Source organism: Lingula anatina, chromosome 7 (assembly GCF_051362555.1).
Source record: "Lingula anatina isolate TDL-2025a chromosome 7, LinAna3.0, whole genome shotgun sequence".
Classification (NCBI taxonomy): domain Eukaryota; kingdom Metazoa; phylum Brachiopoda; class Lingulata; order Lingulida; family Lingulidae; genus Lingula; species Lingula anatina.
The window spans coordinates 23,047,477-23,064,672 of NC_141773.1; the positions used below are offsets into that span (position 1 = coordinate 23,047,477).

General features: G+C 37.1%; 1 protein-coding gene across 1 annotated transcript in view; it reads right to left on the reverse strand.

The window, feature by feature from the left end:
* The window catches only part of LOC106175659 (uncharacterized), a 50,736-nt gene that overhangs the window by 31,632 nt on the left and 1,908 nt on the right, over positions 1-17,196 (reverse strand). The window contains exons 4-7 of the mRNA XM_087018043.1: positions 8,750-8,905; positions 6,371-6,634; positions 5,943-6,086; positions 922-1,230 (exon numbers count right to left, since the gene is read on the reverse strand). Of these exons, the coding sequence (XP_086874169.1) occupies positions 922-1,230; positions 5,943-6,086; positions 6,371-6,634; positions 8,750-8,905 (873 nt within the window). The remainder of the gene's footprint in view (positions 1-921; positions 1,231-5,942; positions 6,087-6,370; positions 6,635-8,749; positions 8,906-17,196) is intronic.

Genomic DNA, 17,196 nt, shown 5'->3' on the forward strand with positions numbered 1-17,196 from the left:
TTGGTATGAGATCTATATTTCACAATAAAAACATTTGTGAATGACCAATAGAAATATAATATATTCTGTTTTACCACAAAAACGGCAGTTATAGCTATTATTCTGATATCTGAGCTTGTCTTTAGACCACGTGACCTCCATTGTTGACTATACTCTGTTAAAATCTCTTAAGAGATTTTAACAAAAAAACAAACTTTTTAGAAAAAAACCGGGGACTAACTTTGAATGTAAAAATGGATTCATTAACCATTAGTAAATATGGGAAAATTGTTGTTTACTCCAGGAAAATTCATTTTTGGCCGAAACGAAGAGTTATTATCACTTTAATCATACTTGATTATATCTATCTATCTATCTATCTATCTATGTATCTAAATTTGATTTTACATATATACATATATTATATATATATATGCTGGTCCATGATACTGGGTAACAACAATGGGCTATCATCTTTGAAAGTCTTTCAAAATATTCCTATGTGTTGGATTACAATGGGCGTGCTAGTAAGAATGGGTGTGATAGTAAGAACCAAACAAAACACTGGGAGGACATATTCGGAAAGTAAACATTCATCCTAGAGCAAGGTACAATATATACTGTCAAGGTAAAAGCTGTTCATTAAGTCAGATTATACTGCACATCAATTTACTTCCCGTCGTGTTTGGAGAGGACGGACTCCCATCTCCAAGGGTCACCTGATGAATAATTTTCATGTACGCTCCTCCTCTGTTTGCTACATGTAAGTCCCTGTGGGAGTTCACATCCCTATTGTTTGCTACCCGCACAATCTACTGTCAGCTTAATTATGCATGTTTATAAACACAATCTAGTACAGAAGGGCGTGAGTACAGAATAAATATGTTTATAAATTAATGAATATGTATTGTTGCACGACTTACAGGCACAACCAGTACTTACTGCCACACGTTGTTTTAACTCGAGTGGTTTCATCCTTCAAAAAGGGGCCAGGTTGATTATCATCTTTTCTTATCCTTACCCTCACCAGGTATACCATATCAGGCAGCAGGTAGGAAACAGTAACCTCACACTTGATATCACAATCTTCTCCACTCCTGTCTATATATTGCCATGTACCACCAGGTAGTTTAGTGTATTCTAATACATACTGGATTCCTTGCACACCAGACCTATTACACATTCTCCTATTCCAACGAACTGTGATACTAGTGACTGTTGATGTGGCTGAAGGTTTTTCACCAAGTGTACCTACAGAAAAAGTCCTTGTCACAGTTTGCAAACAGCAAGAATAAACTAGAGGATCAGAGAGGCGATACCGCCTCCGAATATTGTACCACCAGCTGGAGCAAGCGCATTTATATAGACCCCCACATATACAAAATAAGGAACACAGCCACCAGTCTTGTGCTTGACAAGCTGTAAAAAAGCAATCAACAAGAATTTTCAAAATATGCAAAAAATATATATATTACTAAAAATGGTACAATCAAAGTTAAGTTCATCGCAAGGTAGGTCAAAGGTCAAGTCCAAGGTCACAGTAAATTGCCAGTATATGACTTCCTATTCAACTTCAATAGTAAATATGGGCCTATCTCTGCCAGGTTTGGAGTTAAAAGAGAAAGAAATTAGCAGAGTTCAGTTCATGATAATAAGTAGGTCAAAGGTCAATTTCAAGGTCACACTTAGATTGCCAGTATATGACTTCCTATTCACGTTCAATAGTAACTATGGACCTATCTCTGCCAGTTTTGGAGATAAAGTGGAAGCAAAATATGCAAAGTTCAGTTCATGGTGAAAAGTAGGTCAAAGGTCAATTTTAAGGTCACTTTTAGATTGCCAGTATATGACTTCCTATTCAACTTCAATAGAGACTATGGACCTATCTCTGCCAGTTTTGGAGATAAAAGGGAATCAAAATTTGCAAAGTTCAGTTCATGGTGAAAAGTAGATGGAAAAACTGAACTAATATGGTTTACATCAAGGTCTAAGCCAGACAGGGGAAATGAAATCTGATATTTGTATCGGTGGTGTCAACATCAATCCATCTAGCTATGTGAAAGATTTAGGTGTCACCTTTGATCAGTATGCAACTATGGATAGACGGATCTCTGAAATTTGCAAATCGGCATCATACTCACTTTGGCGAATTAGTAAGATACGTGACTTACTGGACAAAACTTCAACTGAAAAACTAGTCCATGCTTTCATTACTTCTAAGCTTGATTATTGCAACAGTCTCTTATATGGTTTAGGCAAAAATCATCTGAACAAACTTCAATTAATTCAAAATTCTGCAGCTAGGCTGGTAACTAAAATGGGATGGAACAGCCGAGAGCATATAACACCTGTTTTGATGGAACTTCACTGGCTTCCAGTAAGAGAGAGAATTTTATTTAAAATTTTATGTGTCATTTTTAAAGCAGTCACTGAGAATAAACCACTTTATATCTCAGAACTTATGAAGCAACATCAGCATGGAAGAGTTACCAGGTCTTCAACTTTTAGTCATTTACTTTTAGAACACAGTGTCTTAGAGAAAAAAGCTGGTAAATTTTACGGTGAAAGGGCATTTATGATATATGCACCCAAAGTTTGGAACACCTTACCCTCTGAAATACGAGCAGCAGGTGACATAGATACTTTTAAAAAGCTTTTGAAAACTCATATTTTTAGAATAGCCTATCAGTAAATATCATATAGTTCATTTTAGTTTTTAATAAGGTGTACTGTAATTTTATGATTAATTTTAAATGTTGTCACTTTAGGTTCTTATCATTTTAGAATATGAATAATTGGTTCTTTAAATTAGTTCTTAGTCCTTTAAAATTGTAATGTGTTCTTATATTAGTATTGTGTTATTTAGCTCTTTTAAGTGAATGTTGTAAGGCGCATTGAGATTTTAAATGGAATGCGCCATAGAAAAATAAATTATTATTATTATTATTATTATTATTAAGTTGTCTGCTTTGCCAAGCCTTATGTTTTATTTTTCCGGAGTTCAAAATTTATTATCCATTACCGTACTGCACATTTTGCTTTCACCACCAATATGACTTTTTGATACAGCGTAACTTTGGAGATAAAAGGGAATCAAAATTTGCAAAGTTCAGTTCTTGGTGAAAAGTAGGTCAAAGGTCAATTTTAAGGTCACATTTGGATTACCAGTATATGACTTCCTATTCAAGTTCAATAGTAACTATGGACCTATCTCTGCCAGTTTTGGAGATAAAAGGGAAGTAAAATTTGCAAAGTTCAGTTCATGGTGAAAAGTAGGTCAAAGGTCAATTTTAAGGTCACATATAGATTGCCAGTATATGACTTCCTATTCAAGTTCAATAGTAACTATGGACCTATCTCTGCCAGTTTTGGAGATAAAAGGGAAGCAAAATTTGCAAAGTTCAGTTCATGGTGAAAAGTAGGTCAAAGGTCAATTTTAAGGTCACATTTAGATTGCCAGTATATGACTTCCTATTCAACTTCAATAGTAACTATGGACCTATCTCTGCCAGTTTTGGAGATAAAAGGGAAGCAAAATTTGCAAAGTTCAGTTCATGGTGAAAAGTAGGTCAAAGGTCAATTTTAAGGTCACATTTAGATTGCCAGTATATGACTTCCTATTCAACTTCAATAGAAACTATGGACCTACCTCTGCCAGTTTTGGAGATAAAAAGGAAGCAAAATTTGCAAAGTTCAGTTCATGGTGAAAAGTAGGTCAAAGGTCAATTTTAAGGTCACATTTAGATTGCCAGTGTATGACTTCCTATTCAAGTACAATAGTAACTATGGACCTATCTCTGCCAGTTTTGGAGATATAAGGGACTAAATGGTATAATTTTGGAGTTACCATAATGTGCCATAAATTTCCTACAGAAAAAATTAATTAAAATAAAGAAAAGGTCATTTTGGTCAAAATTCTTGAAATGGGAGGTGCTCTGAAGTTCCAGATGTTCAAATTTGATGAAATAATGTCATTTTTGACCACAAGTTGTCTGCTTTGCCAAGCCTTATGTTTTATTTTTCCGGAGTTCAAAATTTATTATCCATTACCGTACTGCACATTTTGCTTTCACCACCAATATGTACTTTTTGATACAGCGTAACTCGAAAACCGTATGGAATACAAAAAAACCGAGACCACCTTCAGTGTTGGGCTTTACATGCTCTACAAAATGCAAAAAAGAATGGGTGTCTAGCATTAACGGTTCCCGAATTAGAGACAGTTTTCAGTTTCAATATCTTATGGCCGCTACTCCCGTGAAAATGCACCGATTGACCCTAAATTCACAGAGATGAAAGATGACCTGAAGGGTAACACTTTCCATTAATATTATTAGTTAAGTCTGTGTGGTGTCTGAATAAGACCGCAAATAATTTTTTTTTCGGCAAAAATTTTGTTTTTTTGAAAATTTTGGCCCGTTTAACCTTGAAATAAAGGTCAAAGGTCAAATCCAAGGGCATATTTGAAATCTACACATATGACTTTTGGAAAGCTGTCTGTAGAAATTTTTCCCATAATTCCTTCCGTAGGGGAGATAATTAGCATTTAATTTTGCCATTTTTGGACAAGGGTGCATTGCAATGAGTGCCACACCTAGACCCCAATACCGACAAAGCCCAAATTTTACGTGGAACGAGTTGAGATTAATAAAATGGGATGGAACAGCCGAGAGCATATAACACCTGTTTTGATGGAACTTCACTGGCTTCCAGTAAGAGAGAGAATTTTATTTAAAATTTTTATGTGTCATTTTTAAAGCAGTCACTGAGAATAAACCACTTTATATCTCAGAACTTATGAAGCAACATCAGCATGGAAGAGTTACCAGGTCTTCAACTTTTAGTCATTTACTTTTAGAACACAGTGTCTTAGAGAAAAAAGCTGGTAAATTTTACGGTGAAAGGGCATTTATGATATATGCACCCAAAGTTTGGAACACCTTACCCTCTGAAATACGAGCAGCAGGTGACATAGATACTTTTAAAAAGCTTTTGAAAACTCATATTTTTAGAATAGCCTATCAGTAAATATCATATAGTTCATTTTAGTTTTTAATAAGGTGTACTGTAATCTGTGTGGTGTCTGAATAAGACCGCAAATAATTTTTTTTTCGGCAAAAATTTTGTTTTTTTGAAAATTTTGGCCCGTTTAACCTTGAAATAAAGGTCAAAGGTCAAATCCAAGGGCATATTTGAAATCTACACATATGACTTTTGGAAAGCTGTCTGTAGAAAATTTCCCATAATTCCTTCCGTAGGGGAGATAATTAGCATTTAATTTTGCCATTTTTGGACAAGGGTGCATTGCAATGAGTGCCACACCTAGACCCCAATACCGACAAAGCCCAAATTTTACGTGGAACGAGTTGAGATTATAGGTGACCTAAATCCAAGATATGGGTATGGAGGCCCTTACCGTCTAGGAGGAGAAGCGGTAACGGTGACTTGGCGGCGGAGCCGCAGGAGCCGGCGGAGCCGCAGAAGCCAGCGGAACATACGGGTCGGGACTAAAACCATGTGTACCGCCAGCGCCTACGCTGGTGGTACAATAAAAAAATTCTCATTGTTTGGGACATACATTTTGAAATTATTTTGGAGGCAAACCATCCTTTGATCTTAATTATGATCTGGTAGATTTTCTTTCATCATTCTTCACTGAGTAAGACACTCTTTCTTTGTAATTTCTCACATCATTTTTTTTGCCAGTGATAAAAAATAATCTCATTTTTATTTACTTGTGCCAAACTGCATATGATTTAATTTAAAAACAACTCATATAGGTAGCAAGCCTAAGACTACTCAACCCAGAGCAAAAACAGAAATTACTCCAGAATGAGCTCTTCTACATTATTACTATTTCAAAATGATAACTTTTAAATTCTAAATGTGAATTAAATTTAAGCTCATTATTAAGACACTTCTCAATGTCACTGACACTGGAACTGCAAGCTCTAAGTACTTACAGTCCTGGCAGAGTGTTCCTCCCCATCCCACAGAACATCTACTTGTACAGGCACCTGTTTCCTTATTACACACCTCATTGCTGTCTCTACATCTACAGTCCTTGTCACAGTTGTTCTGGCCATCAAAGCGGTAATCAGGACATTCTATATGATTGAAAAGACAAGGTCGTTTTGATTTTTAAATTATAAACCAAAGCAGTGGCATCACAGAATGGGACTGTTGCAGAAATAAACTACGAGCAAAATAGTTTTATACTTGGGTTTATACATGTAACTGGAAAATAAATTCATGATCACATCAAATACAAGCTTAGTATACTTGGATGAAGATAAAAAGCCCTTGCCCACAAAAGGAAAGACCATTTGGAAATTTTGGAATAATCATGCATTTCTTAAATCTAACTTTAATGTCACACACCTGTACTCACCACATTTTCTTATATCACAGTAAATAACTCTCATGTCATTAGTAATACAAAAGGGTTTACTTATTGGAAGCCCTTTAAAATTCCTGCAGTAGTTCTTTGCTAAGTGTAAGTTCATTTCAGGAACATGATCATCCTTTATGAAAAACCCATATATGGGATTAGTCCACAATCTACATGTTGATGTGCCATCTCCTGATACCTTCCCAGCATATTGGATGCCCCCTTTCCCTTCATTATCACAGCAGTCATAATAGCATGTTGAATCTTAAAGAAATATAATACCAGCAGACTGTTACAGATTGTAAAATTTATCCCAAAATATTTTAAATACAAGGCTACCATTTACTAGTATATCTATAATTTTCCAATTAGAAATTTCTCTTTTCCCATTTGTCTAAAGCCAGCATTGGTGCAAATCATCATTTTGTAATCATGCATTTAATAATGATTGATTTGGCTATAGCCTTAATGTGGCCTCAAAATATTTCAATATGTTAGAATATACTTGAGCTCTTTACAGAGAGTTTGTTATTTTCTTGATGTTATTACAACAGTTTATCAACTAGAGGATCAGAGAGGCGATACCGCCTCCTGGTATTGTACCACCAGCTGGAGTATGAGCATTCATATGGGAAGGAAAAAGAAGGGGGAGGGGTTGTGTCACTAGTTGACGATCTTTCTAAACAAAAGCCATTGAATGAATATATGATTGCAACGATCCCCCACTGAGAATACGAAAATTACGTTCTTCCTTGCTTTTTGGCCAACGAAGACTCAAATATGAAAATCGCGTCCTCATCTCTTTCGCATTGGGAATGAACTTTCGCTAACAATTTGAAAGTTGTCTTTTTTGTCTGCCAGTTTTAGAGATAAAATGGAAAAAAATTTGCAAAGTTCAGTTCATGGTGAAAAGTAGGTCAAAGGTCAATTTCAAGGTCACATTTAGATGGCCAGTGTATGACTTCCTATTCAAGTTCAATAGTAACTATGGACCTATCTCTGCCAGTTTTGGAGATATAAGGGACTAAATGTTATAATTTTAGAGTTCCCATAATGTGCCATAAATTTCCTACAGAAAAAATTAAAATAAAGAAAAGGTCATTTTGGTCAAAATTCTTGAAATGGGAGGTACTCTGAAGTTCCAAAAGTTCAAATTTGATGAAATAATGTCAATTATGACCACAAGTTGTCTGCTTTGCCAAGCCTTATGTTTTATTTTTCCAGAGTTCAAAATTTATTATCCATTACTAGTCAGGCGGTTAAGTCCAAATTATATCCAGAAAGATGAAAAAGATGATAAAAGCATGAAACTTTCCACGATGAATATTTAAGAAAGCCGCTCATCCGAGTACTAATGAATTTTGGAGTTGCCCCTCGATCCAAAAAAGACAAACACCCAATGGTCATTCATCGTGGAAAGTTTCATGCTTTTATCATCTATTGCACAATTTTTTGGCTTAGCCGCCTCACTATACCGTACTGCACATTTTGCTTTCACCACCAATATGTACTTTTTGATAGCGTAACTCGAAAACCATTTGGAATACAAAAAAAACAGAGACCACCTCCAGTGTTGGGCTCTACATGCTCTACAAAATGCAAAAAAGAATGGGTCTCTAGCATTAACAGTCCCCGAATTAGAGACAGTTTTCAGTTTCGGCATCTTATGGCTGCTACTCCCGTGAAAATGCACCGATTGACCCCAAATTCACGGAGATGAAAGATGACCTGAAGGGTAACACTTTCCAATAATATTATCGGTGTGAATAACAGGGCAAAAAAAATTTTTTTCTTAAAAAAATTTTTTTTTTGAAAATTTTGGCCTGTTTGACCTTGAAGTAAAGGTCAAAGGTCAAATCAAAGGGCATATTTGAAATCTACACATATGACTTTTGGAAAGCCGTCAGTAGAAATTTTTCCCATAACCCCTTCCGTTGGGTAGATAATTAGCATTTAATTTTGCCATTTTTCGACAAGGGTGCATTGCAATGAGTGCCACACCCAGACCCCAATACCGACAAAGCCCAAATTTTACGTGGAACGAGTTGAGATTATAGGTGACCTAAATCCAAAAGATGGGTACGGGGCCCTTACCGTCTAGGAGGAGAAGCGGTAACGGTAGACGTCCGGCGGAGCTGGCGGACAATCCGGATGGGACCGAAACCATGTGTACCGCCAGCGCTAGCGCTGGTGGTACAATAAGTATTCTATTGTTTACCAGACATGAATTTAGATTTTAAAAAAATCTTGAGTATTTATCATGGGACCCACCCCAAGATTTTATTGCAAATCTTGACGAATCTCAGGAAGCATCAGAAATGAATAAAAAAAAAATGCAGAATTCTGAGTTTCCGTGGAAAAAGCTCGTGTCTGGCTAACCTAGCAAGCATCCAGGTCCCCAGTTGTTTCCAGCACAACCACTAGGACAGAAGCCAGTTTTTTTGTCACACACTTCTCCATCTGTAGCACACTGGCACTGAAACTTGCAATGCCAGCCAAAGTAGCCATCAGCACATTGGTAGGGGACATAGATCTCTGCAATAAAATGGAAAATAATCAAAATATGTGAATCTGACTGTGCACCATTAAGTAAAAAAATATATAAAATAGCAAAATGCCAATAATGAATTTTTAGCAAATGTAAAAATGTTTCATACAAATGCAAAAATAAAGTTTTATACCGTTATCATTTCACGATGCTTGAAAATGTAAATATTTTATATATCCAAGGATGTAAAAATAAAAAAATACGTAAATGTAAACAGGGCAGCAAAGATTTGAAATGCACAAACAAAAAGCAGGAAATAATTGCGCAAAAATAGGTTATTTTGTCAGTTTTGATGCAATATAACAGCAAAATCAACATTATGCACAACTCATCAGGTAACTCATCAGGCTAGTAACTAGATTTAACGCCATAATGAAATCTGCAGCAGACAAATCACTATGTTGCATTAGGCAATTGAAAAGGAAACGACCAGTAAGAAAAAAAAGTGTGGTACACAAAATCTCTGCTAGAAATGAAACAAGAACTAAAAGCTTTAGGGAAATCTAGAAGTAAATACCCAAATGACCCAGTTGTGGTGGGGACTTTTTATAAATCCCTAAATAAATACAAGGCAGCATAGCTGTCAAATGTACAGACAAAGAACAGAAAATAAAGATGCAAATAAGTGAAAAATTAAATTTTCACAAAAAACTGTTAAATTGCCAGAAAAATTTACCAAACAGACTGCGTTGCCTATTGAAGCTGTATGTTAGACCCATGTTTCTTTCCTGTAAGTTTGAGAACAGTAAGTGACATGATTTCCCTTAAATGGTCATCATAGGAGCAGTGCCCAAAATAGGGGTTTCTTCAAATTTTGATGCAACATTACATAATGTTTAACAGCATAATGACAATCAAATGTTATTAATAAAATATTAGTAACATGGACATTCAGAAAATGTGACAAGCAAAAGAACAGACTGCATTGCCTACTGAAGCTGTATTTTAGTCCCATGTTTCTTTCCTGTAAGTTTGAGAACAGTAAGTGACATGATTTTCCTTAAATGGTCATCATGGAAGCAGTGCCCAAAATAGGGGTTTCTTCAAATTTTGATGCAATATTACATAATGTTTAACAGCTTAATGACCATCAATTTTTAATTATAAAATATTTGTTTCACAGATATTCAGAAAATGTGACTAGCAAAGGTCTTCAGGCCCATGGAACTTCAAAGTCACGCCTTGAAAATGCCAAAATGTAAACAAGACAGCACTGTTCTGAAATGGGTTTATTTCCATTTTTAACACTTTTTTAACATAAAACAAAATAAACATTTTACTACCATTTTATATGACCAACTAAGAAAATTGATGAGATGGGAAAAGTATCAATAGAACAGTGTTAAATGTCCAATTTCCTCCATTCTGAGATTCTGAACATAGTGGATGATTGAATCTGACAAACTGCAATGATATGAGTTTATTTCCATTTTTGACACTTTATTACACAATACATGATAACAAGTTTACCATCATTTTTACATAATCAACTAACAATGTTGTAAAGATGCAGGAAATATCAAACAAACACTTTTAGGCATCTTATTAGTTAAATAATGAGACTGTTAACATGCCTAATAATTGAATCTGAGGAAATGTGAAAAACAGTATAACTTCTAAAATAATGGCCTGATTATGCTGATTTTCGAACTCAACCTGCGTTTTAGTAAGATTGACCACTCCTGTGAGTATGATTACAATTGGCCAATCCGTTTTTCTTATATTGTGTTATCAGTGTTGTATTTATATTGAAAATAGTGAAAAAACAGCATAAATTCCCTAAAAATGGCCCAATCATGCTGATTTTCGAACTTGACCTGCGTATTATGAATATTCATCAGTTCTGTAAGTTTCAAGGCAAAAGGTAAAATGGTTTTCCACTTATCGTGTTATCGGTGCTGCATATATACTGAAAAAAGTGAAAAAACAGCATAAATTCCCTAAAAGTGACCCGATCATGCTGATTTTCGAACTTGACCTGCGTATTATGAATATTCATCAGTTCTGTAAGTTTCAAGGCAAAAGGTAAAATGGTTTTCCACTTATCGTGTTATCGGTGCTGCATATATGCTGAAAAAAGTGAAAAAACAGCATAAATTCCCTAAAAGTGACCCGATCATGCTGATTTTCGAACTTGACCTGCGTATTATGAATATTCATCAGTTCTGCAAGTTTCAAGTCAAAAGGTAAAATGGTTTTCCACTTATCGTGTTATCGGTAAAAGTGCACGGCGACGACGGCGACGACAGACGCAGATGATGGCAATATGTACAGACACATCTGTGTCTGTACATAACAAAAGAACCTGCAAAAAAGCCTCTTATGAATATAAGGCGAGCCTCCTTGAAAAACTTCAAAATATGGAAGGGAAAGATCCAAAGGCTTTTTGGCAAACTGTACAAGATCTAAACACTAGTTAAAATAAATCAAATTCTACAGAGCATGTTGATCCCCTAACTTTTTTTGAACATTTTAAAAAACTCAGCAGCAGTGCTGATTTAGGCAAATACGACGACAACTTTAAACAATGCTTGAGTCTCAGTTGCCAGTAAAAAGAGGCTGAAAATGCAAATTTTGACAGTTTAGATCATGAAATAACACAAGCTGAAATACTTAAGCTAATCAAGACTCTAAGGACAGGCAAATCTCCGGGTGAAGATAGACTCACCAATGAAATGCTGAAAGCTAGTACGGCAATCATAGTACAAGTACTGCATAAACTATTCAATGCAGTATTTTTGAGTAAACAATACCCAAAAATATGGAATAAAAGTTTCATTGTTCCCCTTCATAAATCTGGTGATCCCAGTAATGTAGACAATTACTGCAGTATCTCTATATCAAGTTGTGTAGGAAAATAATATAATTCTATTCTGCTTTCAAGACTGAAAAAGATATGCTCACAACAGAGTGTCCCTCAACCCAACCAAACTGGTTTCATGGAAGGACATAGCACCTCCAATAACTTATTTGTCCTGAAATCTATAGTCACGAAGTTAACAAGATCTAGGAAATGTTTATATGCCTGCTTTGTAGATATGAGTAAAGCTTTTGATAGTGTATGGAGGAAAGGTCTCCTCTATAAATTACTAAAACTCAACGTAGGGGGAGCATGTGCAAAAACTTTCAATGGCTTAACTGATTGTTTTCCAACGATGAAAGGTGTCAAGCAGGAAGACACTCTCTATATTTGTGGATGATATTGTAATGCGAAGCAGCCGTCCGACTCGAGTTGGCGACGACACCCCGACGCGGTGTGGGATTGATTTTATCTGTTCCTTGGGGAAAGTCTATCCCCAACCCTCGGAAATAAAAAAAACATGTATTACATTTCCAATATGATTATTAAAACTCCAAACATTGAATACAAAAATTAATGCAATATAAACGTGACTTATGGCCACAATAGTTCATGCACTTCCAAATATCCTTTGACGTGACTTATGGTCATCAAAGTTCATAACTTTCAAATGTTGCGCGCGATGACAGCATCTGGGTAGTAAAACGAAGACAACGAAGACATTTCTGGTAGTGTTGTGGCTCGCGTAGTCTTCCTATGGGTAACGCAGCGGTTTCCGTAGATCGCGTATCTTCTCATATGGATTATCGTATGTAGTCATCTTATGGCAGCGTCGTGGCTCACGTAATCTTCTTATGGGTAGCACAGCGGTTCCCGCAGATCGCGTATCTTCTCATATGGATTATCGTACGTAGTCATCTTATGGTTGCATCGTGGCTCGTGTAGTCTTCTTATAGTAGCGTCGTGGCTGCTGACGAACCCGACGGCTTATAGTGAAGTGGTCAAGAAATGATCTCAGCACTAACCGCCGACAGGCTCAAACACGTTATTTTCTTAGTTGTCCGTTCCGTTATTCTCTCTTCAAGATGTTGTCCTTATGGTAGAGAGCTCATACCGCATCGCACGGCCGCAGTCGCTAGGGGAATCCAAGTCAGCTCTCAGTGTGCACCCTCTCCCGACAGCCCGATTCCAGCTTCACCAGCTCTGATGTGGACGCGGCGATACTCTCTACCAGAAATACGCTAGGGTGCGGATCAAGTGATACCAACTCAATACTGACAATCTTTCCGGTCACCAGTGACGAGGGCGCAGGGGATCGACGCGGCCTTCAAACCAATCAGTGGAGATCTTGGCGGCGATGAAACCCTTTGACTCGAGACCAGTGATCGTTGGCACCGAAAGAGCAAGGTTAATCTTCGCATATCACAAGCCCACATTTTCCACTCCCTGGGCACCGTCTGTTCCGTGTGAAATCTCCGAAATCGCATGGGCGGGGACGGGGGGTTCGCAGGGAAGTACCTTAAGGGATCAGCCTGCTACGGCCTTTTGTCCCATGGCAGGGGTTGGACAATCTTCACCACGTCTCCGTTTCTAAGGTCACAGTCGGCTGGCATCCACTCGACTCCTCCGGATGGACACACTGAACTAAAGAAACAAAAGCAAAATCTGCCCCTTCACACGGGGTAACTCGACTCCCTTCACACGGGAGGAACACTCTTGGGCTGGAACTCGGCATCAGACCCAAGTGGACATCCGCTCTACTATGGCGCCCCGGACCCGGCCGGCTTTTCACCCGGGGTCGTCATACACAATAATTGCAACATCCTTGGCACAGCTCTACCAAGGGGTCCCAGACCGTTATGCTGCATAAGCCCATGGCCCGGAAGACACTGAAGAGGTTCTGCCCAGCCAACTGTTAACTCAAAGAAACTCAAATCACGTTGATTAGTAATCTTAACCGGAGAGTAACTCTCCCACTATGCACTGTGCTAAACACTGGTTATTCGACTATTAAATTTTCTTCTTACAATGGTCTTATATCTTAGCATTGTCTACACTAGCTAGAGAAATTTAAAGAGGTCCCTAACTCCCTCTAAAAGACTCACTATGCCAACCTTGTCTTTCCATAGCCGACATAGATTGCCAGCGTGCATACCATTATTTCCTTAAAAACCGCCCTCCCCTACAAAGTCTTATAACTTTAGATAAATACGGTTAAATCTCTCCCCCCATATACTATCGTAACAACTTATCATGCGTACAGTAAAATCCTCCCCCCATATACTAGGGTAACACTGAACACTGATTCCATTAGTAGATAACACAAAACAAGGACCTAGCGTTAAGTTACGCTATAGTTAAACTAAGCTTCATCGCAAGCGCAAAATCTGACCATACATGTACGTCGTTATATCTAAATCAAACAACATGCCTTAACTATGACTGGAATGACGTGGTCATTGGATGACAACATGGAATGACTGACGTTGTCTCTGAAGACAACATAACGTTGTCACTAACAGACAACAGAACTTAACTATAAATGAAATAACGTGGTTAATAGATGACAACATGGAATAACTGACGTTGTCTTTGAAGACAACATGACTTAACTATGACTTAAATGACGCAGTCATTAGGTGACAACATGGAATGACTGACGTTGTCTCAGACTACAACATGACGTTGTCTCTAAAAGACGACCTAACTTAATTATGACTTAAATGACGCGGTCATTAAATGACAACATGGAATGACTGACAACATGACGTTGTCTCTAAAAGACAGCCTAACTTAACTATGACTGAAATGGCGTGGTCACTAGATGACAACATAGAATGAATGGCTACATTGGAATAAAGTTTCCGTAAAACTTCTACGTCAATCTACCGTTCAATCTACCAAACATTTTAATCTCTAAAATAAGACCCCCCTAAAAATGAGAAGAAAAATGGAGCGGGCTGTGGAATCCTGCATAAATTCCACATTGTGTAGTCATAGTTAATCAACATGTTATTATCTAATTTGCGTCTGTCCTGTATACATTTAAATATTATTTTCTGTAAAGGCCCATAGGTAGGCCTATGCTTGAGACAGATGCATATCACCTGTTAATATTGCACAACAATTAGTATGTAAATAAGTAGCAGCCACATGTACACGTATGTAAATAAGAAGCAGCCACATGTACACATAGATTCCCTGTAGATAATCTGTATATAACTTGAAACTTGTCCATAATAAAGACACTTTTGATCTGAGACTGAAGATGTGAGGTTGTTCTGTTATGCTTCTCTGTGCACGTAAAGTGAAAGACTGAGTCGAATCTGGAGTCATGTCGGAGCCCATAGATTAGTTAATTCGTTAATGGAAATTGATACACTGGAATTCAGTACAGTTATAAATTAAAGTTAAAGTCATTTTAGACGGTTCACAACAGGGCTAGCCCCTAGGGGCTGCCCTAACGCTTACTGATAACTCTCTTCTTAGTCCGGTCTCAGTCTGTATTCGAATCTGTAAAACGCTCGCTGTCTCGAATCTGTGAAAAACGCTCTCTTTCATACAGCGCGCCACTCTATTTATACTCTGACGTGGCGACGTCATCAGTCGCGCGAAGCGCGAGCTTCGCGTACGGCGTAGGTCAACCTGAAGTGGCATATATGGCGGCTTCCATGCATCGTCGATGCACTGTATCGGTAGTTTTGTCATCTTTAGATTAAAGTTTCTTACAATTGACAGAAATAATTGTAGTAGGGGGGATCAAATAAAGGTGGAGGGCAGGTACATAACCGCTAACCCTTCCAAAGTGAATTTCTGAAGAGATTAGGTGAAAATGTTGTATTGGAATGCAAAACGGAGGGGGGGACGTTACAACATGTAAAAGCTCGTTGATGATGTCAAAAGTGATTCTCCCATAATAAACAACAAACCTGTCACAGGTCTCTTCTACGCGGACAATCTTGTTCTGCTGTCAACTAGTGCCTCTGTCTTAATTGTGTAAAAGCTTACTGTTTTACATGGAGACTCTTAATAAATCTTTCTAAAACAAAAATTATTATTTTCAATAGCAAGGGAAAGGTACTGAACAACCAGGTGCAGTGCAAAGAAAATTTTTTTCTCTATAACAGTCAGTTAACAATAGTTCCCAGTTACATGTACCTTGGTATTCTCTTTACAAGATCAGGTAATTACAGAGCTGCTTAATGGAACTTATACAAAAGGGCACAGAAAGCTCTCTTCAGTCTGAAAAGTTATATGCCACTATGTAGTAGTATATCGTCCTCACTTAAAGAAAAATTATTTGACACTATGATCATACCAGTGGCTACATATGCTGTTGAAGTTTGGGGCTCCTCAAGAATCACCGACAAATCTCCGGTAGAAAAAATCCATTTACGCTTTTGTAAAGAACTCTTAGGTGTACATTCTTAAAGTACAAACCAAGCTGTCAGAGGAGAACTGGGTAGGCTACCAGTATCCTTCAAAATCCAAACACAACTTATAAAATTTTGGCAAAAAATATTAAACTTGGAAGATAATAGTTTGTTGAAACAGGCCTACCTTGATGAAATAGAAAATTACAAACTTTTAAACACATCCAACCTCACAGAGATAAAGCAGGAAAACATGTCTTGGTGCGAAGGTGTGAGACAAATACTTTTTGAGAACGGTTTTGGTGATGTGTGGCTAGATGATAAAAACTTTATCTAGCGGTTTAGGGAAAGAATCAGGGACAGAATAACACAAGAATGGCAGAGAGATATAACCAACACCAAGTCCAAATTGCAAGTTTATTGTCAATACAAGAACAAATGTTTGAAGGAAAGATACTTAGACACAATTAAAGATAGAGATATAAATGCAGCACTTGAACCAGATTCCTCATAAGTGCACACAACCTACATAGGTATTGAAACAGGTAGACATGAAAAAATTCCCCAAGCAGACAGAATTTGCAAAAAGTGCCATTCTGGCGAAATAGAAGATGAAATCCATTTCCTAGTGTCATGCCCCCTTTATAGACCTCCGATATGATCTTTATTCAGTATACAAAAAACAACATAGTAACTTTGAGCATCTTATCAGAATGGATAAATTTAAAACACTTATGACTGGTAAGGAGAATGAACATATTATTGCTCTTGCCAAATATTTATGGTTAGCCTTCCAAAAAAGGGACTGTGCTGCACCCATTACCAGTTGAGTAGGTAGAGCCATTTGGGCTCTGCCAAATATGTTTTGTATTTTTTATACAAGGAGTCGTACAATATCACTATTTAACTTAATTCATATTTATTTATATTTGCATTCCTTTTGTACATTTTCATCTATCCATGTAGATGCATACGTTACAATGAATTTAAGGTATTTAAACTAAATGAACTTAATCTTAAGGATGCTAAAACACCACCATATTTGCTTAATACATTCAGCTGCCATTCATAAAGATAATTTATTAAAATATTAGGATATCTAGAT